Source organism: Notechis scutatus, chromosome 4, assembly GCF_049901735.1.
Source record: "Notechis scutatus isolate UNSWTSFEM ecotype Mainland chromosome 4, rNotScu1.2, whole genome shotgun sequence".
Lineage (NCBI taxonomy): Eukaryota > Metazoa > Chordata > Lepidosauria > Squamata > Elapidae > Notechis > Notechis scutatus.
In genome coordinates, this window is record NC_142012.1 from 54,065,646 (window position 1) to 54,089,147 (window position 23,502).

A 23,502-nucleotide genomic window follows, 5' to 3' on the forward strand; every position below is an offset into this window, starting at 1 on the left:
CGCGCCGTTTAAAAGCGTGATGACGCAAGACGCATTTCCTTTCCTCATTCCTGTCAACGCGAATGGTGAGTCGCGCCGGTTTGTCTTTTTCCCCGGTCGGAACTTAAAGACAGGAGAATCCGGCTCCATCCGCCAAGTCGGTCCCGCCGGGTACTTTGTAACGCTCCGGGCCAGGCCTGAACGGCATCCGCTTTCGGAGTCGGGTACTTTTCGGGTTGGCGTCCGCGCGCTTTCGGAGAGGGAGCCCCTGAGAAATAATACCCCTCCCCCCAATGGCCTGGAGAGGGACGCGCGCGCCCGGGCTTCATCTGCGCAAGCGCGACCTGCTGAACGCTCCCTTAATGGGCACGTTCTCTGATTTAGAGAAAGGAGAGTCCAAAGTTGTTGTGTGAACTACGAGCAAATAATGCCTCCCCTCTAGTGTTGCTTTAACGTAGGCTAAATGCTAGGTGTAGCTCAGGCGTATCCAATCATGGCAACTTTTAAGACTTGTGGACTTCAACTCCCAGAATTCCCCAGTTTGATGATAATAAGTGTATGCAGTAGAAATCCTTAAGAGCAGAGTTTATGCTGGCTGGAGAATTCTGGCAGTTGAAGTCCACAAGTCTTAAAGTTGCCAAATTTGGGGACCCCTGCTTAAGAGCAACGAATGGCCACTTTGGAACAGTTATACTTTATATTTTTGAGCTGTGAGATCCAAAAGCTTTTCACCACTCTCCTCTGCCTTTAATCACAGTTAATTGTTTCATCCAATCAAAGAATTATAAGTTGCTGTCCAAAAGTTAAATTAAACTTCATCTATGCATATTGTACGTTCATTGTGTGCATATTGTTTCTCCATTATTATGACAGCTTTATGTATGAAATGTGTCTTAAAGGAATGGGCAAAACCCAATTTTATTAAAATTATGTATTTTTTTCCTAGCAATTCAGTATTACCATTTTTTCTTTTTTTTATTAAGAGGGAGATCTAGGAAAACAAAAAGGTTTAAACAGTGGTTTGGGGGCTTAACATGGTAGATCGTCTTTGGAATCAACAGTCAAGAAGACTATAGGTTGTAGGACAATTTTATAAAAATGATACTGAAATAAAAGATATTTTAAAAAAATATTGTACATTTTTTGTTATTATCACCTTTCTAATTTTGCAACATCAGTGTCCTTTTTAAAAAAAATGCATTGCAGTATATGCATCCTGGTTATAACTATTATTCTCATAGTCATACAATATAGTCTCTCTTGACTACATAGTGTTGTACATCATATCTACTATTTTCATATTTGTACCATAATACGCTTTTACATTTATCACTCTGTAGATTTTAAACTATATTCACGTACAGTCCGATAGTGGTATTGCTTGCATTGTGTATTATTACATATTTCTATATAGCTGCATTTATTTTTATTTTTGTTAATCTTTCGTTGTTAGGTACTAAACTGCACCTGTTGTTTAACCATTTATACAATACATCCCATGTTAAGCAGTATTCTGTATCCTCTTTGTCTTTAAGTTCTATCGTTAGCTTGTCCAATTCTGCACATTGTCATATTTTTTATTCTCATCTGTGGGTATACTTTCATTGAAATAAAAGATATTAAGCATCCACTATGCAGCTGTGCAATTTGGCTTTAAATTTTGTTTTTCAAAAGCAGCCGTGCTTTAAATGCTGTTGAAGTTTTGTTTTTTTTATTTATTTAATTTTTTACTAAACATAACAATTAAAAAAACATTGAACGAAGCGGAGTTGTTTTGACATAATTTTTGGTCATTCTAGTGAAATATAATAGAATATAGATCTTATATACATTTGTACGTGTGTGTGTGCGCAAATGTATATACATATATATATATATACACAGATATGTATGTATGTATATATATATATATATATATACATACATACACACATACATACATATACACACATGCACAATATACATTTATTCATCTTTATTTACATCTTCCAACACTCTTGGTATTATTTAAGTCTCGTGATCACAGATGTCCTCTTTAACAACTCTTTTCAATCTTAAACTCTTCCTTTCTGTCCCCACCGATAGTAAAATCTATTCCAAATTATATAACATTTCAGTTCATCCTTATTTTTCATCTCTAGTGTTAGCCTAGCAGTTTGCAAAGCACCATGTTTAAATGCTGTTGAGGTTTTGCTTTGTTTTACTTAAAAAGCTGAATCCCTTTCTTAACTTTCCATTTTGTCTTATTTTTGTTAATAGATTAAAAATGAAGACCATTCTTAGTAACCAAACAGTTGACATTCCTGAGAAAGGTAAGAATGTAACTAGTGACTCTTCTAATAAGACTCTTTTCTTAAAAACAAACAAATAAATACACCTCTGACATTATTTGGATATTTATGTTGTCTGAGTAGTTCACTAAAGCTAATTTTACTTTTTCTTTTCCAGTCGACATTATCCTGAAAGGGCGGACAGTCACTGTCAAAGGGCCCAGAGGAACTTTGAAAAGAGACTTCAACCATATCAATGTGGAACTCTCCCTTTTGGGGAAGAAACGCAGGAAGGTGAGGTGGTTTTGAACGTTAATGCTCAGTGTTGTGTCAGGTTTCCAGATTTCCTATCGCCTCTCATATTAATTCCCAATTTATTGCGGTGATGTGTCTAGAACAGGGATCAGCAACCTTAAACACTCAGTGAGCCACAACGGTCCTAACCAGAACACACACACCCTGGTTCAATTCTGGAGCCAACTGGAAGTCCGGTTCCGCCACCATAGAGTCTCCTCCTAACATGGCGTCCTTTTTTCTTTACCTATCCTAACCGAAAGCTCTATCAATTGTGGAGCCGACCGGCGACAGGGAGCCGCAGCACTGGGATGAAAGAGCCACATGAGGCTCCAGAGCCATAGGTTGCCTATCTCTGGTCTAGAATATGAGATTTGGAGATGTGGACTTGAAAGGTAGTGAGCAAAAATGTTGGAGATTCAACACAACCTGATAAAACAGTTGCAATGTTTATAAATCTTGTGAATCCTTGCGGTGTTGTCATAAATTCTGAAGACCTGTGATAGCTTTCATTGCATCTCAAGTGCCAGGTATATTCATTCTTGCTACTTATTTTATGTATATTTTATGGGTAATGCTCCTGTGGTTTTCACAGACCATGTTCCTGTCTTGAGTGCACGCATATTTGTTCAGGTAGTCCTCAACTTACAACCACAATTGAGCCCAAAATTTCTGCTAAGTGGAGACGTTGGTTAAGTGAACTTTGTCCCATTTTACGACTTTCCTTGCCACAGTTAAGAATCACGGCGGTTGTTAAGTTAGTAACACTGTTGTTAAGTGAATCTGATTTTGCTTGTCAAAAGATCGCAGTAGATGATAACATGTCCCTGGGACACTGCAGCTGTCATAAATATATGCCAGTTGCCACATGTTTTTGCCACATATTAGTATCAGGGATACTAGTTGTAAGTGTAAAAAGTGGTCCTGAGTCCCTTTTTTCAGTTGTAACTTTGTCACTAAACAGACTGTTGTCAGTTGAGGACTACCTGTATTATACAACTATTCTACTAAAGTTTCTGAAACTATTGGCTGCCATCCTTCATGCTGTTTATTTAGCCCATCATAGCTCAAATATAAATCAAGTTTAGAGTCACAGGATTGAACACCCAAGCTTGGAGTAGTAAAAGCACCGAAACACAGTTTAGTGGAACCTGACAGGTTCAGTGGACTTGTAGTGCATATAGAAATGGCATATCAATTAATCCATTTTAGTATGGTGGATGATTCCTGAACATTCCTTCCTAGGCATCCCTTTAATATTGACAGAACAGAATAGAATAATGGAATGAGGAATAGAATAGAGGAATGGAATGGAATAGAATTCTTTATTCGCCAAGTGTGATTGGGCACACAAGGAATTTGTCTTTGGTGCAAATGCTCTCGGTGTACAAAAAAGAAAAGATACATTTTTCAAGAGTCAATAGAGAATAGAATATAAAATGGAATAAGGAATAGAACAGAACAATGGAATGTAGAATAGAATAGAATGAAGAATAGAATATGGAATAGAATAGAAAGAAGAATAGAAAGGGAAAAAAAAGAAACAGTTGGAAGAGACCTTGGAGGTGTGTGAACTGAGTGTAAAGATAACACTGGAAAATCCTTGGAAACAATTGCTATGGTTGCAGTGGCTTGACAATGTCAGTGCGATGTCAGAAATTGCTGCCGTCCGACAGCTGGTTGGACTGATCTATTTGTGAGCTGTGCAGCAGTACTCTCGTTCTCGTGTTCAGTCTGGAAGAAGGATGTGTTGCATTTTGTGAAGCAAAGCCTTCGGTTTACTGAAATGGTTGCGTTTTGCATGGTTGACGCATGCGAGACGGCCTGCAACTGGAAATCTTTTAAGTTAACAAGCATGTATTCAGGGATGTGGTATCAAACTGACGCCCAGTGAAGGAGGCTTGCTGGAGATAGAGATTGCAGGGAACCACTCTGACCTAGACCAGGGACCTCCAAGCTCCCGGTCCATGGACCAACACCGAACCACGGCATGCCAGCAATGGGACCGCTCAAACAATCGAGCCCCCATCCATGGGATGCAGGCAGCATGTGAAACTGCTCCGGTCCGCAGAAAAACCTCTCTCCATGGAACCAAAAAGTTGGGGGCTTCTGGCCTAGACCACCAATCAGAATTTGGGCAGTTGCAATTTCTCCGTCAGAGTTCAGTCACCAACAAAAGTTCTAGGAGATCTCTGTTCAACTCCCTTTTTATTTCTGTGCTTTTTGTATCTTTAAGTAGCGGAAAGAACCTTGGGAAACAATTGGTTGAAATTGGAATAAAGATACAATCTTAAGAATAGTTTTGATAGGCTTCTTCCGGTTTTGCCAGGCTTCGGTGGCGGCGGGGTTTCGCGATCTTGCGCGATCCTTGTTGCGCTAGCCGTCTTGGTGTCTCCGATCCCGACGGGTCTGGAGGATAAGGCTGCCCGTACAGGCAGCCGAAGACAGGGGATCCGGACAGGGGTTTGGGGTTTTCGCAGACCCCTTCCCCACCCGGCATAACCCCTTTTCTCAAGGCGGTGGAGTGGCGGTCAGTAATGGCCGCCACAAAGAAGCCGGCAGCTGGACAAGATTGTGCTGGAGGAAGAAGGAGAAAGTTCTGAAGCGAAAGTTTTTGGCTGAACTGGGACTATAAGATGTATTTAATATCCTGAAAATCTTGATTTTTGAAAGATACTTTGTTTCCAGAAGAGATTTATAAGCGGCGAGTGAAAGTGTTGAAAGAGAAAGTTTACTCTCCTTCCCTATGGAATTAACAAATGGATATTGAAAAGCCTGCTATTTTATAGAAGGTAAAAATTTAAAGCTTTTTGTTACAAGTGGGAAGGGAGAGGACAAAAGAAAAATTTATATTAAGATTTTGTTGGAGGAGATGCCTGGAAGATTTTGAGATTGGAAGTTAATCGCAATAAGACTTTAAAATACAGATTGGGTGTTTTTTTTCCCCCTCTCCAATTGATATTACCCCAGGAAGAAAAAGTGTGAAGGGAAGAACTTTGTGCTCTGTTTGGATTGTTTGATGACTTTGGGACTTTGGGGAATTGTTCTAAGCTTTGAATTATCTTGGTTGTTCTAAGAAGAAGAAGAAGAAGAAGAAGAAGAAGAAGAAGAAAAAGAAGAAGAAAAGGTTTATAATGGCTTTATCTGTTGATGAACTGAGAGAGGAATATGGTAAAATAAAGAAAGAAGACAAAGACGCTGTGAGAGAAATTTTTCGCTTTTTAGAAATGGCGCTTGCTACTTATCAGCAAACACAACAATTGATGGAGGAAGCAGAAGAAGAAGAAGCCATCTTTAACGAATCTACAAAGTTGATTAAGAAAGGAAGGAGAAAGAGAGGAAGGAAAAAGGACATAAGACTTAAAAAATATCCAAGAAAGAGAAAAATAAGATGCAAAATCAATACAATGTTAGAAAGCAAAAGAAAAGAGAAAAACAACAGAGAGGGGAAGCTAAGGGGGTAAAAAGACCAGATGGGATAAGATAGGAAGGAAGAAGGGGGAAAAAGCCACAAAGGTATGAAACGATGTGAAAAAGAATTTTTTTTTAGGGATAAAGGGTAATGTATAACTTTGTTTCAAAAGGATTCTGCAAGGTACATAAGATAGTATTGTATTTGTATTAGAAATAGAAAATTAGAATTTTATAAGACTTAAGTAAAGATTAAAACATTAAAAGTTTAATAATGATAGATTTTAAGATTTAATAAAATATTAAAAGGAATGTTTAAAATATTTAGTTTAAGTATAGAGTTTAATTGACTATTGTGTGGATGTTAGTATGAACTTATTATTGTAGCATTTGTTTTTGAAATAGATAATTGGAATGTTATGGGATTTAATTTTTAATTATATATTTAATTACTTTATGGATTTACTATTTTCTTTCTCTCTTAAAAATTAGTAGGTAGAATGTACTAAGCAGAATCAGATAGGGAACTAGGTGTTACCTTAAATGTTAATTTAGGGGAGCGATGGAAAGGCATCATACTTTGATTAGTGACTTCAGGAGAAATTTTTTTTTTTCTACTATAGGGAATGAGATAAATGGATAATTGGAAAAGAATGGACAAAAGATACAAGTATAATGATTTAAATTAAGATGAAATGAATAAAATAGAATTAAGAAGAGTGGAAAGCGGGGAGAAATTATAATGAAGATATAGAATGGTAAATAAGATAGGTAATGGTATATATGATGAGCATAAACTTAATTGAAGTCCATATAAAGAGAGGTAATCCGGGGCCAAGCTACTTTTAAAAAGAAGTTTTATGTTCTTGTGTTTTGTGTGTGTATGTCTGTTTGAGATTTAATAAAACCTTGGAGGAAAGCTAGAGGAGAATAATTGCAAACAAGACAGAGGGAAATATGAATATGATGATTATAAAATGGATAAATATAGAAGAAATGTAATTGAATAAGAGTAAAGAGAAATAATGAGAAATCTGCTAAAAGGTATTTAAGTGGAAATGGGATATATCAGAACTATATTGTATAAAACAATGTTTCATCTGCCTTGTAAAAATTTATAATGGAAAGAGGTTTTAATGTCTAATGATGTTTTGCTTGTCTTTAAAAATTAATAAAATCTGGGGGGAAAAAAGAATAGTTTTGATAGGTACTGTTGAGTCAAGTTGGATTCTTTGTGTGTGCTGTCATCTACAAACTAACTATAATTACAGCTTAGTGTTATAAAATCTTTGCTTGTTAGAAATATATAAATAGTTGCGGGTGCAGAAAATTGTCCATTTATTGTCCATTTTCAGAAAAAATGTTGACTGTCCAGGTAGTCCTCCCCTTATGATCACAATTAAACCCAAAATTTATGTTGTTAAGTGAGAAATTGGTTAAGTGTGTTTTGCCCCATTTTATGATCTTTCTTGCCACATTTGTTAAGTGAATCACTGCAGTTGTTAAATTAGTAACCCGTTAAGTGAATCTGGATTCTCCATTGACTTTGCTTGTCAGAAGGTCGCAAAAGGGGATCATGTGACCCTGGAACACTGCAAGTGTCATAAATGTGAGTCAGTGGTGAAGCATCCGAATGTAAATCCACATGACCAGGGGAGTGCTAAAACAGTAATAAGTGTGAAAAAATGATCATAAGTCATTTCCTTCAGTGCCATTGTAACTTTGAACAGTGAACCGCTCATAGTCACAACACCACTGACAAAAATGACTTATGGCCATTTTTCACACTTAATGACTAAGTGAACTGTTCTAGGTCAAAGACTATGCTGACGTCCTGGAATGGCGATTCATTTTTTCTTTTCTTTAAACCTTTTAGCTGCGTGTCGACAAATGGTGGGGTAACAGAAAGGAGCTGGCAACCGTTCGCACAATTTGCAGTCATGTGCAAAACATGATCAAAGGGGTTACATTGGTAAGTTGTCAGGATTCCAGCAATCGCCCTAATTAAATCATGATTCTTGAGCCAAACTTCAAAAAACTGCAAAGGGTTCATTAGAGGCGACATACTGGCACTGCCCTATATGAAGCCCACTGTAGCATATGTCATTTACAATCACCTGTGACCCTCTTTCTCCCTTCCCCCTGGGTGTCTCATAAACCAGATTCTCCAATTGAGCACCTTCACGGGCTGGGTGTCATCAGTCACATTTTCCAATTAAATATGTTCGCAGGCAAAAGCTCTGGTATTTTAGTTACAATCTTTGAAAGAGAAGAGTTGGAATGTATTCGCTTTCAAACTGCTACAGATTTCCTCCCCCCTTTTTTTTAATAGCAACTACTAAAGCAGGCATAGTGCGATGACTCAGGGCATGACACAAAAATAACACAGTCACAAAAGTAGAATATATTCCCTTTAATGCCTCCAACTTGGGCCCCAATGTCCAATTATCTTCGGCTTGATATTGAACTCTTCCAAAAACAGTCTACGAAGAGAGTAAATGCAGTCTGAACCAAAAGTAAAAGTAATTAGAAATTAAAAAACCCAACACAAGCCACACTGGAGTCATTAAATGGCAGGCCAGGATGATAAATGGCAGACTTCCACAAGATAACGCAGCAACCACAGTTGGGAGGATGTCAAAACCCAGATAAGCCTCGACAAAGATAATGCACGCTTTGCTTCCAGCAAGGAGCTGTGTGCAAACGCCCCTCTTATATCCTGTTCTCCCAGCTGCAACTAATGAAAGAGATCAGGGCCTTTTCCTCTCCCATAAGCCACGTTGCTCCCTTCTCCGTTCCTCCCTGCATGCCCTAGGATGAAGAAGGGATGGCCCTGGGTCTTTCTCTGAATGCCTAGCTGGCTGTGCTCCTCCCCCGTTTCTTCCACAGCCACGGGGGCCACACTCCCACTCCCTGTCAGCTGTTTGACCTCCCCCCTCGAAATCAGATTCCAACAGGGACATGACACATAGGAATGTTTTATGAGTTGACATTAGTTTCTTAAAACCGAGCTTAGGGCGCAAAACATGACAGCGCAGCTGAGTTGGGCTTGATGGACGAGCGGAGTGTAGTCCTTCGGAATTCCGGTTTCTTTGGTTTGGTCAACTTTTGTCTTAATTTCAGGGCTTTCGTTATAAGATGAGGTCTGTCTATGCCCATTTCCCCATCAACGTCGTTATTCAAGAAAATGGCTCCCTGGTCGAGATCCGTAACTTCCTTGGAGAGAAATATATCCGACGAGTGCGCATGAGGCAAGGTAAGGCGCTTGTCAACCCCAACCTGAGTTTAAATGGGATACGAGAAAGAATTCTAGTACTCTGGGCCCGAGACCGGTACGTTATCGAACCTGGAGGGGCTGGGGAATTCTGGGAATTGAAGTCCATGTATCTTAAGAATAGCCAAGTTTGAAAACGACTGCTTGACATGAATCTTGGAATAGTCTGAAAAGTTTAGTAGATACTGATTTCATTAGATTTACAAGCAGGTTTTATTGTATACTAGCCAGATTTTTTTTAATACAACCACAGAATGTTCAAGGTGGTACTTGTGTATTTTATATATAAAACAGAGAACTTAAGAGCATTTTGAATTATTCAATACAGAAAGACGTAGCATCCTTGTTGTGATGTATACTTGTAGTTATTTTTGTAATGCTTCCTCTGGGTTTGGTAGGAAGCTTCCTTAAGGGAAAAATATTCTTAGTTTTGAAAGGCAAACTACAGTGAGCGCGCTAATATAGTAATATATTTTTCTTAAGTTAAAAATCAGTTCCTTTGAATACATTTTCATTTCTTTTTTTTAGTGATAATCTTTTCTCAAATATTCTTTTTTTTTTTTTGTACTTCAGGGGTTAATTGTGCAGTGTCGCAAGCTCAGAAGGATGAACTGATCCTTGAAGGAAATGACATTGAATTGGTATCTAATTCGGGTAGGTCTTTATATTATGGTTTGCCCGTTGTATTACCGTATTTATCGGCGTATAACACGCACTTTTTCCCCCTGAAAATAGGGGCAAATGATGTATGCGTGTTATACGCCGATATAATGTTAAGAAGCCAGCGGAGGCCGGGCGGTGCGAGCGGAGGGCAAGCGGAGGCCGGGCGGTGCGGCGGAGGCCGGGCGGTGCGAGCGGAGGGCAAGCGGAGGCCGGGCGGTGCGAGCGGAGGGCAAGCGGAGGCCGGGCTGTGCGGCGGAGGCCGGGCGGTGCGAGCGGAGGGCAAGCGGAGGCCGGGCGGTGGGAGCAGAGGCCAGGCGGTGCGGCGGAGGCCGCTGAGTGCCTCGTTTCCTTGGGAGCTGGGAGAAGGAGGCCCGCCTCCGTGGTAATAATATTAATAAAAAAAAAGTTCTGAGCTACCCTTATTTTGCTTCAAAGTTTTTATTTAGAAATTTAAATTTTTTTTCTGAAATTTCCCTCTTAAAATGAAGATGCGTGTTATACGCCTGTGCGTGTTATACGCCGATAAATACGGTATGTCATGCAAAGCATTTGGAAACAGTTTGTTTAAATAAACAGAAGATCAGGGAAATTCTTTGTTGCGTTTTTATTCTTGACAGGTTTTGCTAATATTTCCATGCTTTTTTTCCTACCTTGCTACAAATTAGACTTTGCCCTCTAATTTGATTTTATTGTAGCCCTAGCTTAAATCAATTGTTAAATCTGGAGGGTGTAATTATTTTGTCATTCCAAATTAAATAGAGCCATCTTTTTTTATTTTTATATAGCTGCCTTGATCCAGCAAGCCACAACTGTCAAGAATAAAGATATCAGAAAATTCTTGGATGGTATCTACGTCTCCGAGAAGGGAACAGTGCAACAAGCTGATGAATAAAACCGGTAAGTTAGTAACATTTTTTTAATGCATAAATCCATGTGCGCTATGTGAAATACAAATAATATCCTGGATTTAAATTTTGGCTTTCAAAGCAGGGACAGTTGTACCAGAAAAGTGGCATAACTCAACCATTCAGTGAATTTTTATTTCAACTCCTGTCTCAGTCACTAACCCCTGAAATGCTATATGTTACTGGACCAATTCTGAAGATAGTTTTAGCAAGTAGAGGTAGCTGTTTACCGAGTTGTAGCTTCCATGATAGTGGATATACGAAGGATGACTGATGAATAGTTTGGGGTGGGAGAAAGCGTTGGTGTATAATAAGACACCCTGCTAATCGAATGATTTACGAGCATTTGTATAAGTTACCATTTGGGAAATAGTCATACAGTATATATATCCCATGTGTTGGAAGAGTGAAGTGTTGCTCGTAAAATTCCACAGGTAGTTGGAAAGGCATGAACATTTTCTTCATCCCATCTGAAAAGTGAATAATTGAGAAAGCTCATTTCTCATTTTAGCTTGCTTTAGAGTTTAGACAATGAGGAGAGCATCATTAAAGCCATTTGAATTTGACTTGCTTGTTATGATTTGAAGAGCTATAGTCCCAATGCTAAAAATAGTTAATCCACTGCCTGGATATTGGTATGCTTTAGATAGATATAAGTTGATTCAGAATAATGGAAGGGACCTTGAAGGTCATCTAGTCCAACCCTCTGCTCAAGCAGGAGACCCTATAGCATTTCAGACAAATGGCTGTCCAGTCTCTTCTTTAAAACCTCCAATGTTGGAGCACCCATAACTTCTGGAGTCTAATTATTCTCACAGTCAGGAAATTTCTCCTTCGTTCTAACTTGCTTCCCCTCCCTGATTAATTTCCATCCATTGCTTCTTGTTCTGCCCTCAGGTGATTTGAAGAAGAGGTTGACCCCCCCCCCTCTTCTTCGTGGCATCCCCCAAAATATTGGAACATTGCTATTGCATCACCCCATGTCCTCCTTTTCACTAGACTAGCCAAACCCAGTTCTTGCAACAGTTCTTCATGTTAAGGGTGAAGATGAAGCTTTATTGAATTGAATTCAATTCATGATGACCGTAAAGAACATACCTTAATTGTTTTCTTGCCAATAAGGTTCTATGCCCTTCCAGACTTTTTCACCTTTTCACTCCTGCCTACGGCCTCTTGATAGTTCAACCATTATCCAACCACTGGCTATGTTCAGTTCTAATTAGCTTTTTGAGATTTGCCAAAGTTATAATGCCATTAATGTACATCATATACTGTTTAAGGTGAAGTAAAGGAAGACTGTCTTCCCTCATGGCACAAAACAGTAAACTTTGATTTGCAGCTGAGATTATTGTTCAGCATTAATGGTGATGAAATGGGTAACTTCTCCTGCCCTTCTTTGCTTTAAAATATTTTCTAAAATCTTTTAGAAAATATCTTTTAGATTTTACAAGTATTTTAAGAAATCTAAAATAGCCAATAATCCCATCCATCAATTTGTCTGCTGATATGTATTCACTCCACAGACTGATACTATCAGGTGATTTTTCATTTTGGTTTGCCTTTATTTAACAAAACAGGAAAAATTAACTTAGTTAACAATGAGGAAAAAGCAAAAGGGGAAAAATGCAATACAACAAACACACGTAAGAGCTTCTCATATATTTAAATACATCTATAAAATACTACACCACAGTACTCTTTATCACATTAGCTTGAATATGTTTGTCAGAGAATGGAAGTAAAGTTATTTTCTTCGTATTCTATCTGCTTCAACAATAAAACTTTTTTTATGGTTTTAGGTCCTGAAATGGCAATCTGGGAGACATGACACATCTTGCAGTTGGAAGTTTTCTATTTGAACTGTACAGTCTCAGATTGTTTTGAGAAAATAAAACCATTATCTTTCAATATCCTGTATTTTTGTGATTGAGCATGGAATAGCTGTAACTCACTGTTAATTTTGAAAATGGACTGCTCAGTTGCCCATTACAACACAAAGATGGTAAGAAAAAATATCTTTAGGAGTGTTTAAAGTGTTTTGGAGTACATTTTAGGAGTTACATGCGAGAATCTTGCACGAAAAGACTGTGGAATAACTTTATTTCTCTTTAGTCCATTTGAAATCTGGAATTGGTTGGTTTAACTCAAATCATGAGATATTTCAAGTCTTTTTCCAACACTTCACTTGTTTCTTATTTTGGAAACTGAATTAAAAGCTACAAGCTCACCATTTAACTCCATTACCTAAATTATTTGAGGGGTGTTAGAGAAAATGGGAAGTGAGCATTAGTGATAATTAAACAAAGTTGGTATTTGATCAACTTGGAATATTAATGGGATTGCAAAAAATGAAAATATATTGTAAATGTTCCATCTCTAAACCACAGCGCGCGCGCACACACACACACACACAGGATAATTATACTTGAGAAATGCAAAGACATTTCTTTAAAAGTGCACACTTCTAAAATCTTATCCTTTCAAACTGAACTCTACATAGTTATCCCAACAGAAACATTTGTCTGAATTCCATTTAAAATAATAAACCAACATGCATACTTTTAAATAGTTCGCTTTCACATAGAGATGTGCAAAATGTACAGTAGGTTAAATGGCTTCCATTGGACCGGGTTGTATAATGAGGAGGCTGAAGAAACTGAATAAGGCCAGTTGATTGGACACCAATTTTCTCCGTAGTAAGCAGCCACAAATGTCTAAGATGGGGAACAAGAACGTAGTGCAAGCCCTTGTAAAAACCCAAAAGTGTGGCTTTGTGTCAGAATCCTGAATTTGGCATTCCAAATTCATAAGTATCTTATTAAGAGTGTTTCCACCAATTTTTCTGATCCTTGTTGATAAACGGATCGAGAAAATGATTCTATATCTGGCTGAGAACTTTCTTAGGTTTAGTTTCCACAGAAACGCCAAAGTGCTGGAAGTATTTTGACCAGTCTTGTCTCCGTTTCTTTTGCTTCCGGAAAGCAACAATACTTAAGAGCACTATTAGGGTAGCCAAAAGGCAGCATCCCAGGAATATGAGAGGCTTTTCCTGAGTGACAAGTAGGCAGAGGGTGCAGGGCGCTGCTTCGTTTCGTGGTCCACATTTACTTAATGTAGGATCAGTGGGGAAACCATTGTTGCAGATCAGCTGATTGTAGAAGTGGACGGAGGCTTTGGCTTGGAATTCGGAGGTAAAGAATCCAAGTTTGGGTTTGGCTACTTCGTCCGTTAGCTTGAATCCAAAGTAGCCTTTGAGGTTGACTCCATCGATATGGTAAGCTGAAAAGGACAACCAATTTCAGGTTAATTCTCTATTTCTGTATGAACCGAAAAGCCATTCGAGAGTAATTGAAAAGAAAAATGGGTGTACATTCGTTTAAGCTCGTTTTCCCCCCTAAAGGAACAGCCTTCCCTAAATTTCTGCAGGTTTTTAAAAAAGTATTTTGTTGGTATTACTAATATTACAATTAACATTTTTTTCTAGAAGCTTTCCAGAATGAAACACCTTATTCATTCATACTACATAGATTACTTTGGGACAGAAGCATTTCTGTCTCAGACAATTACTGCTTTATTTATGGTCTCTGAAAAGTAATCCTTACCGCCTCTTGCTTGTCATTTCATCATTTCTTTCCCTCTCCTCAAATAATAATAGTTGTGTACAGGTGGTCCTCAGCCAACAACAGTTCGTTTAATGACCAAAGTTACAGCAGCTCTGAAAAAAATGGACTTGCAACTGCTGCAGCATCCCCATGGTCATATCATCAAAATTCAAAGCCTTGGCAACTGACTTGTTTTATGACAGTTTCACTGTCTCAGGTCAGGTGATCCCCTTTTGTGATCTGATGAGCAAAGTCAATGGGGAAGACAGATTCACTTAGCCACTGTGGCAAGAAAGGTAGTAAAATGGGGCTTAACAAATGTCTTACTTAACCACAGATATTTTGGGCTCCACTGTGGTCGTAAGTCGAGGACTACCTGTATACCCTATAATAATATTCCTGGCATTTGGTAGGCTGTAAGCCTCACAAACATTAAGCTTTGACAACACAAGATTGCTGATAATTTGCTTATATGACACTTCTTAATACAATCCTACGCTCTCTATTCTATCTCTCCTTTTAATAACATTTGTTATCTCACAATTACAAGATAGAGCTTTTGTAGAATTTCACGAACTTCTCATAAATCCATCCTTCCTTCAAGATGCTATGACTTTCACAATAATCTTTTGTGACAGATTAAACTGAAAAGGCACTTATTCCACTCCCATAGCCAGAGCTGAGTAAGGATACAAAACTAAGTTACATTTTTTAAAAAAACCTCAGAGCTTTATCTTGGGCTGTTCTTGTTCTGCTGATCGGAAAACTGCCTTTATTTATATATATGTATGTGTGTGTGTATATATACACACACATACACTGCTCAAAAAGATAAAGGGGACACAAAAATAAGACATCTAGATCTGAATGAATGAAATATTCTTATTAAATACAGTACATACATACATACATACATATATATATATGCATACATACACACACACACACACACCCTTCTATAGGAGCCATGGTGGCATAGTGGTTAGAGTGCAGTACTGCAGGCTACTTCTGGCTGCCTGCAATTTGGCAGTTCAGTCTCACCAGGCTCAAGGTTAACCCATCCTTCCGAGGTGGGTCAAATGAGGACCCCAATTGTTGGGGGCAATAAGCTGACTTCGTAAACCTCTGAGAGGGCTATAAAGAACTGTGAAGCAGTATATAAGTCTAAGTGCTATTGCTATTATTCAATCACTAGCATCAGATTCTTATGTTTGCGCTGTTAGTGAGAAACAGTCAGCAATACCACCCTATACTTTTATCTATTTTTATCTCATCTTTATTCAAGCACCCCTATTCCTTAAATGTCTTTCATTATTGAACTTGATTTCTGATGACATAATTCAAAGTCCAGGTGGAAAAAGGATAGGATTGCTGAAAAGGTGTCGTATTTTATTGCTCTGACTATTGTTTGGTAGATTTTGCTATATCCAGCTAAATATAATTTTGGATAGAATAGTCTGGTGGGGTTTTTTTTTTTAAGAAAGTTATCAACCGTATGACAAAAAATAATTTGACGGTATCACTTGGAAATCATAGCTGCTGATGTCAGCTTTATGAATGATGGAAAAAAGTTTGCTTTGGGCAGGATTGTGTAAATTCTACAGAAATGAACTACCTGTAGTAAAGGTGGGGTGAGTGGGTGACGTTTGGCCTGGATTTGATGAATATAATTGGAATAATTGTTTTCAATTTAGGGCTCCCCAGAAATGTGAGCCAATAACCCCTGGCTCAGCTAGCACAACACAACATCCTTTAAACACATCTGGAGACCACGGGAAGATGGGAAACCTCCTTTAAGGGCCTGATGTGTAAAGAGCAACCAAACTGTTGTGTCAAGCACAGCACAACATGTGCGGACGAATCCTTTGCTCCCATTTTACACCTAGTAGGAGGGAAGCCATGTTAATCTAGCAGCCAAAAATCAGGAGGCTGAGTAATTTTTTTTAACCTATTACAACTGCAGTCATTGACATGGTACCCGTGATCTGTCTTGCGTGTGCCCATCCTCTCCCATCATCCAGATGCTCTCCTTACAAAAGGCTGTGACATTTAATTTACGGGAAGGGTTGGCCTGATATACTGCTAGCAGGCTCTTTTGATTCCTGTCCCCATTGTGATCTTCCCATGCTAGAAAGGGCCATCCAGTAGTCTCACATGCTACAGGAAAACCTAACAATATTATTCCAATCAATAAAATCCAATCACCTGTCATGCCCCTGTCAGAGTCTGATTCGGAGGAAGTGGCTGAGCAGCTGACAGGGAGTGGGAGTGTGGCTCCTTTGGGGAAGGGCAAAGGGCAAACTGGGGAAGGGCAAAGGCTGGCCGGGCAGAGCAGGGAAGAGGTAGAGCAAGGGAGAGGGAATTCAGAAGAAGACCCAGGGCCACCCCCTCTTCATCCTAAGGCACGCAGGGAGGAATGGAGAAGGGAGCAACGTGAGTTGCGTGGCTTATGGGGGAGGAAAGGGCTCTGATTCCCTTCATTAGCTGCAGTTGGGAACACAGTGTTTAAAAAGGGAAGCTGCACACAGCAAAGTTGTTGGGAGCAAATTGTGAATTATCTGGTATCGTCGAGGCTTATCTGGGTTCTTGGCGTCTTCCCACCTGTGTGTGTCTGCAATTCCTTATCCTGCCCTGTCCAGTTAATTGCTGGTTTGTGTGGATTTTTATTTACAGTTTGTATGTACTTTGTTTTCAGACTGAATTTCTTCCACTTAAAGACAGTTCTTGGGAGAGTTTTTTCTCCAGCCAAAGATAACTGGACAGTGGGGGCAAAGTTGAAGGTATTAAAGGGACATTTCTTGCTTAATTTGACTGTGTTGCCTTTGTGCCATACCCCGGGCCATCACAGTACCCCTCCCGTGTGCCTTTCCTCGAAGGTGTTTCATCCCTTCGATGCAAAGGAAAAACAATCCAGCCACCCTCTTTTAAATTTTGCTAAATGCACAGGAGACTTCTGAATGATTGAGATGAGCGTTCGTCACCTTCTACTCACCTTTAAAAGCTTCCTGCACATACTTTTCGATGTAGTATTTACGGAGCTCATCGTTGTCGCTAGACTGATCCTCAATCCCGCTAGCAGTGAGATAAATATCCCTACCACCATAGTGCAGACTGATCCAGTTCAGGGCTCTGCGTAACCCCCAAGGCACCACCGCAAAGCGAGCAGGGGAACTTGGGTAGGTGAAATCTTGCACCAGTCGGATGTCCTGGTCCAATTCGTACTGGCTTCCGTTCTTCGAATCGTGGGCCACAAATCGTGTGGTGAAATGGTTCATAGCGATGAAATCGGCAGCCCCTCTGACCAGCTGCTGCTCCTCCTCCGTGAAAAAAGGCAAGAACGAACCGGAAAGGCCTTTGCGGGTTTTGTAACTGAGGTATTTTCTCATGGCCGCTGGGTAGTCCCCTGTCCCCAGCAGAGGATCTAAAAACCAGGCCATTTCAAACTGGAGGAACCGATCGGCCGCTTCCACATCGCTAGCGAGATACGGGTTAGCGGGTTCTGCCCAATCGCAATGCAAGGAGAGCGACACCTGACCCTGCTGGAAAGACCGATATTGTTGATCGTACACCTGCCAAGCCGCGGCATGAGCGATCAACAAATGGTGAACTGCTTGATAAGTGTCGTTACTGCTGCTGTTGTAAATGTTGCCGAACTGATTTGGCTCGTTAATAGTGATCCAAAATTTAACCAGGTCTCCAAATTCCCGGAAGCACATTTCGGCATACGTTTTAAATGCTGCAACTATGGATTGATTCAACCACCCGCCGTGTTGAAGTAAAGGATCTGGCAGGCTTAAGGACTGATGGGTCGGATAGTGTAAGGTGACTACGGGCTTCACGTTCAGTTTGAGGATCTCGCTGATAAGACATCGGTAGTACCGCAGGACGTGGCGGTTAAGGGACGACATGTCACCGCTGGGGAGGAGCAGCGACCAATTGAAAGCGAACCTATAATGTGTGACCTTCATTTTTGATAGCAGCTGAAGGTGTGTTTTAATGCTGGTGAAGTCCGTACACTGAACTGGGCGGGTTTTCAATTTCACACCCTTCACCTGGTAGAATTTTCCATCTCCAGAGACGTTCCAGAGATAGAGGTTGGGGTCAGAGAACTGAGGAGAAGAAGCGACCGATTCTGCCTGTGAACGAGAATAAAGATCATGTCAACTCATATTTCTCTGGTCTTTTTAGAGTTGCCAACAGAAAAAGGAGGGGGGAGCAGTGAGACAGCTTGCAAAACCAAAACTGCATTCCATAAATGTTTTCACAGATAGTAACGAGGTAGCTGAAGTTTCTGCCGCACAACATTCTAACTGGAGAGCATGATTGATGACTCTGGGCTATGGATGTGTCCCATTGGAGAACATGAATTACGATACACCCAGGGGGTGGGGAGAAAACCAGGGTCAAGGGTGACAATGAATTCACACCCAGGTAATACTGCATCTTTAATAAACCTTTTTGAAGCTTTGGAAGTTTGGCTCAAGGCTATGATTTAAATGGGGTTAAGTTCCAGAATCCTGACAGATTAAGTCAGGAATATTGATTTACATAGATAGTTTCCTCCTTCCCAATACATACAGTCGTTATTTTAGATTTAAGACATTGGCAACACCCGCTATAACAGTCTATTCTTCTAATACAGGGTGGCTTCTAATAGCATGGTCAAAGTGGAGCGTTTCTGAGGCAACCTCTGAAGTAGTGGTGAAATGCTACCGGAACCGTAAGCTCCTATGATCAGCTGAGAGGATAAAGAGAAAAGCGGAGGATCGGCCTCTCACCCACCCTTCCACTTTTCTTTATCTTCTTAGCTGATTGGCACGGCAGAGCCTCAGCTGGTGTTTGGAAAGCTGCACGTGGTAAGGTATTAGGATTTAAGAACTGATCAGCAGTGAGTAGCTGCACGATGCTGTGAAGCTAATGTAAGTCTGGCTGAAGTAACAAGAGGGATTCAGCAGAGTGTGGGTATTTCCCTTTAAGGCTGGAGAGTAACATGAAAAGGTGTGTATATAAAAGGCAGCCATTAGAGGGCAGGGTTCTCTTTCCTTACGACCAGTATTCAGTGCAGAAGCTCTCCGTGTGTTAGTGTGCGATCACCAAACTGGTAGGGAAACTGGTAGAATCCCACCACTGCTCTGGAGCTACTGGTCCATGTGCTGATTCAACTCTTGTGGGAAGTCATGGGCGAAGGTTAAGAGATCAGTACATCTAGCAAGGCCATATAAAAAGGCGAGCTGGGATGACAAACTGCGAATGACACCCAGTTTTTCCTCCTCTTCCCGTCCATCAGATGTCAGTGAAGCTTGGGAGGGGGGGTTGTTCTGAATTAATGTTTGGACATGACAACATACTGCAGGATGAAGGACAAGAAATCGATATATCTAGATTATAGATGAATGGTATCCAACCTGTTCTGGAAGAGATTGCTTGGTCTTAAAAGGGAGATGGGAAACCACCTGTTGCTTCACCAGAGTTACGTATTCTCACCTTGCTAAGCCTGAGACGAGTAGCGGGTTTCTCAGTCGAAGCTTCTCCCATCTCTTGAACATACTTATTTCCTAACAATAATCTATAAAGAAGAATGTTTTCTATAGTGGCATTCCTGTATAGAGACTTTCCCCTGGTGCTCTGTTTACGGCCCCAGCCTAATACTGGTTTTACGGCTCGGGCATTTGAGGAAGGTGTGTTTCACGTAATCTTCTGGTTTGTGTTCTACTCCTAATAGTATGTCTGTTTTTTGTTTTTTGTTTTGAAAGACCTTTAAAAACCTATGGTTTGAAACATTTACATTAATAAATAATGTGGATTTTTTTAAAAAAAAACCCTCAAATTTATAAAGGATAATTAGCCATTGAGGGATAACAGGCATTCTGATTAATATTTGCAACATTTGGGGAAACTAAATCAAGAGTCTTATTTTTTTAATTAATTTTGTTAGGGATAACATTGTTTACCCTAACTGGTTTGGGTAAAAAATAATAAATAAGTTATCATGGTTTGTTGATTAAAGTGTGTGTAACTTTAACTACAAGAATGTAATTAAGGGTGTGGTTGTAAAAGCACCATAAAAGAAGCAAGTCAATTGCAGCTCTCTCTCTCTGGCTTAATGATCCCTAATTACTGGATTGATTGATGACTGCGTTTTTCCTTACTGGAACGGAGGAGAGAAAGGAGTGTTGATTTCTCAACGGAGAGAAGAGATAATACGGACTGATTTATTGTAAGTGAACTGACATTGGCTATTCAACACGGACTTTGCAAATTGAGTATCCCCGACTGGACTGACTGAAATGATACATGACTAATGGACCGTTTATTTTGACTATGCTATAATTCCTAATGGAATAAACTATATTTTTGATAGCACAAGCGTATCTGTTTTTTACTGCGTGTTAACTAAAATACAAACTTATCTCACACATTTACCTGTCTGCCTATCTGACTACGCTACACATTCTGTTTAGTTTGTTTTCCTTAACACTTGTTGGGGAATTCAGGCTTAACAAATTTTATCCTTTCAAACTTCCTAGCAGTGAGGACAGAAGTTACCTTCAGAAGCTGTGGGTGCCCCATCACTGGAGGTTTTTTAAGAAGAGACTGGACAGCCTCTTGTCTGAAATGATGTAGGCCAGGGTCTCCTGCTTGAGCAGGGGGTTGGACTAGAAGACCTTCAAGGTCCTTTCCAGCTCTATTCTGATTCAGAGTTGGGATGCTTGCCTTAGTTTGCTTACCTTGATGACTGATTCTGTGACGCCCCAAAAGAAATCCCAAGGAAATTGGCCTCGGGTTGATTCTTCTGCGGGAAAGCCATTCTCCTGAATTATTTGCTTATAATAAAAGGCCGAAGATTTGGGGATCCGCTCCTTCTCTTCACTGTCAAAATCTATGTAAAACAAACCTCGCCGGTCACTAAAGGCCTGTTGCCATTCAAATCCATCCAGGAGAGACCAAGACGTGTAACCAAAGACATCGATCCGATCATACTTAACAGCTGTGTAAGGCAAATAAAAAACAATGGTTCAATTAACTAACCTAGACTATGCCAAGCATTTATCACAAATGTAAACCAGTAAAGGAGGAGGGTTGGAAAGGATTTCTCTTAGCAGCTGCTTTTGTTTATATTTATCAACGTTTAGCATATTAAAAATCCAAACTGACACGTTTGTAGAATGTTTATTGACTCAGATTAAAAAAATATGAAAAACTATCTTAAATAAAAATATTTTTCATGAAAAAGGCCTATGTTTTTTAAATAAATAATGAGAAGAGGGACATTGTTTTAAATTTTGGCAAATATCTTCAGTGCCTGGCAAATAATTTTGATTCTGCAGACATCTGACATGGTCTTGAATGTTCTGACCCAAACCTGGTTCCAAGGAAGCAAACACAAGACAAAGGTTACAGCACAACCTTTTAATGTTTCTTTATGAATTCTGTTCCTTCACGGGTAAAAGGCTGTTTCAAATTAATTGTCTCTGATAAGAACGATCCTTGCCAAGGTGGTGCAAGGCTGCCAAGAACACTACATAAAGTTACTAAGAAATATTTCAAACACAAAGAGTCTCTAAACATCAACCAAGATATTCCGAACATCCACCAGGCTCAAGTGTAAAACTTCTTTGCCTTCTGCAAAGAACTCCAGTTTCTCAGCTGGCTTTTATTTTCTCAGGGAGGGGCCATTACCTTGCAGCCTTACTCCCGAGTCGCCCGTGCTGCTGCAGCTGCTCTTTCCTTCGAGCAACCCTGCGCACACACGCACTTGGCACAGGCTCCTCGGGAACCTCCTGATTGCTGCTGCCAGCCCCCACAATCTCCGAAGGCAGCACTCCACTCCCTGATGGTCCTGGCCCCATCCCTGCCTCACCCGCAGGCCCCTCATCCGAGTCTTCACTCTCCAAGACCTCAGCCGTCTGCACCTGCTGCCGGCGAACCACAACATTGAGGGACCCTCAGTGGTCCAAGGACCACACTTTAAGCAACACTGACCCAGACTTAATTGTTTCCAAGAGCTTTTAATTTAGGCCAAGGGCCATGGATGCTCTCATTAATACATCATCAACCATTTGTCCCCAGATATTTCCTTCCAATAGCCTGGTTTCTCTTCAGGACTGCAATGGGAGAGAAGAAAATTAGCAAGCTTCCGTTGATTATTTTACCTGTTGGCCTCTTAGCTGAAGCAACCTGTTAAAATACATTCTGCAAGGTTAGCTGCAGTATTGTCATATCTACAGGTACTCCTCGACTTACGACCACAATTGAGCCCCAAATTTCTACTGCTAAATGAACACATGTGTTAAGTGAGTATTGCCCCTTTGTGCAACTTTGCTTGTCACGGTTACTAAGTGAATCACTGCAGTCGTTAAGTGAATAGCACAGCTGTACAGTGAATCTGGATGCCCCATTGACTTGGCTTGTCAGAAGATTTGCAAAACTTGATCACATAACTTGGGACACTGCAACCGTCGTAAATAGGAGTCGGTTGCCAAGCGTCTTGACTTTTAATCACATAACCACATGGTTGTTAAGTATGAAACAATGGTCAGTCACTTTTTTCAGTACCGTTGTAACTTTGAACGGTCACTAAATGAACTTGTGGTTCGCCAGCAGCCTGTGCAGACGGCAGCAGAATCAGACAGTGGGAAAGAACAGGGACCAGTCCGGGAGTCTAGAGAGGACTTGGACGAGGGTCCTGTGTCCAATGCAGGGATGGGGCCAGGACCATCTGGGAGTGGGGTGCTGACTCCGGAGCCTTCAGAGTCTGGCAGCACCGAGGTAGAGGACCTAGGGGAGCCTGTTCCCAGTGCACGCATGCACAGAGCTGCTAGAAGGTGAGAGCAGCTGAAACAAAAGGGGCGACTCGGGAGTAAGGCTGGGAGGTGATTGCCCCTCCCCTAAGGTATAAAGGACAGGCAAAGGTAAAGAAACCTGTGCAGGAAGCAAAGTCGTTCACTGTTCGGATTAATCCTTGAAGCTCTGTGTGGACTTTGTACTTCAGTTGGCTTTTTTATAGTTCATTTGGTACTATAATTGTTGGCAGCAATTCAAAGGAGAGAAAGGTGGGTGCTTATCTCGAGGGACTGTTTGGGTTGTTTTAACTAAGCATGTGC

The 23,502-nt window shown here is 40.3% G+C and overlaps 2 protein-coding genes across 2 annotated transcripts in view; one reads left to right on the forward strand and one right to left on the reverse strand.

Moving 5' to 3' along the window:
• The first annotated feature begins 36 nt into the window (after positions 1 to 36).
• On the forward strand, positions 37 to 12,704 carry RPL9 (ribosomal protein L9). Its single transcript, XM_026675323.2, has 8 exons — positions 37 to 65; positions 2,239 to 2,291; positions 2,428 to 2,543; positions 7,831 to 7,926; positions 9,078 to 9,210; positions 9,802 to 9,882; positions 10,677 to 10,788; positions 12,596 to 12,704. Exons 2-7 carry the CDS (start codon positions 2,246 to 2,248, stop codon positions 10,781 to 10,783), a joined length of 579 nt encoding a protein of 192 aa, XP_026531108.1. The 5' UTR covers positions 37 to 65; positions 2,239 to 2,245; the 3' UTR covers positions 10,784 to 10,788; positions 12,596 to 12,704.
• Positions 12,600 to 23,502, reverse strand: part of KLB (klotho beta) — a 24,248-nt gene continuing 13,345 nt past the window's right edge. The window contains exons 3-5 of the mRNA XM_026675361.2: positions 21,127 to 21,386; positions 17,391 to 18,534; positions 12,600 to 14,075 (exon numbers count right to left, since the gene is read on the reverse strand). Of these exons, the coding sequence (XP_026531146.2) occupies positions 13,675 to 14,075; positions 17,391 to 18,534; positions 21,127 to 21,386 (1,805 nt within the window). The 3' untranslated portion in view covers positions 12,600 to 13,674. The remainder of the gene's footprint in view (positions 14,076 to 17,390; positions 18,535 to 21,126; positions 21,387 to 23,502) is intronic.

Coding starts and splice junctions, on each gene's coding strand:
- RPL9 (XM_026675323.2), top strand. CDS start 2,246: ATGAAGACCATTCTTAGTAACCAAACAGTTGACATTCCTGAGAAAG. Junction 2,292..2,427: donor AGTTGACATTCCTGAGAAAG/GTAAGAATGTAA, acceptor TTTCTTTTCCAG/TCGACATTATCCTGAAAGGG. Junction 2,544..7,830: donor TGGGGAAGAAACGCAGGAAG/GTGAGGTGGTTT, acceptor TAAACCTTTTAG/CTGCGTGTCGACAAATGGTG.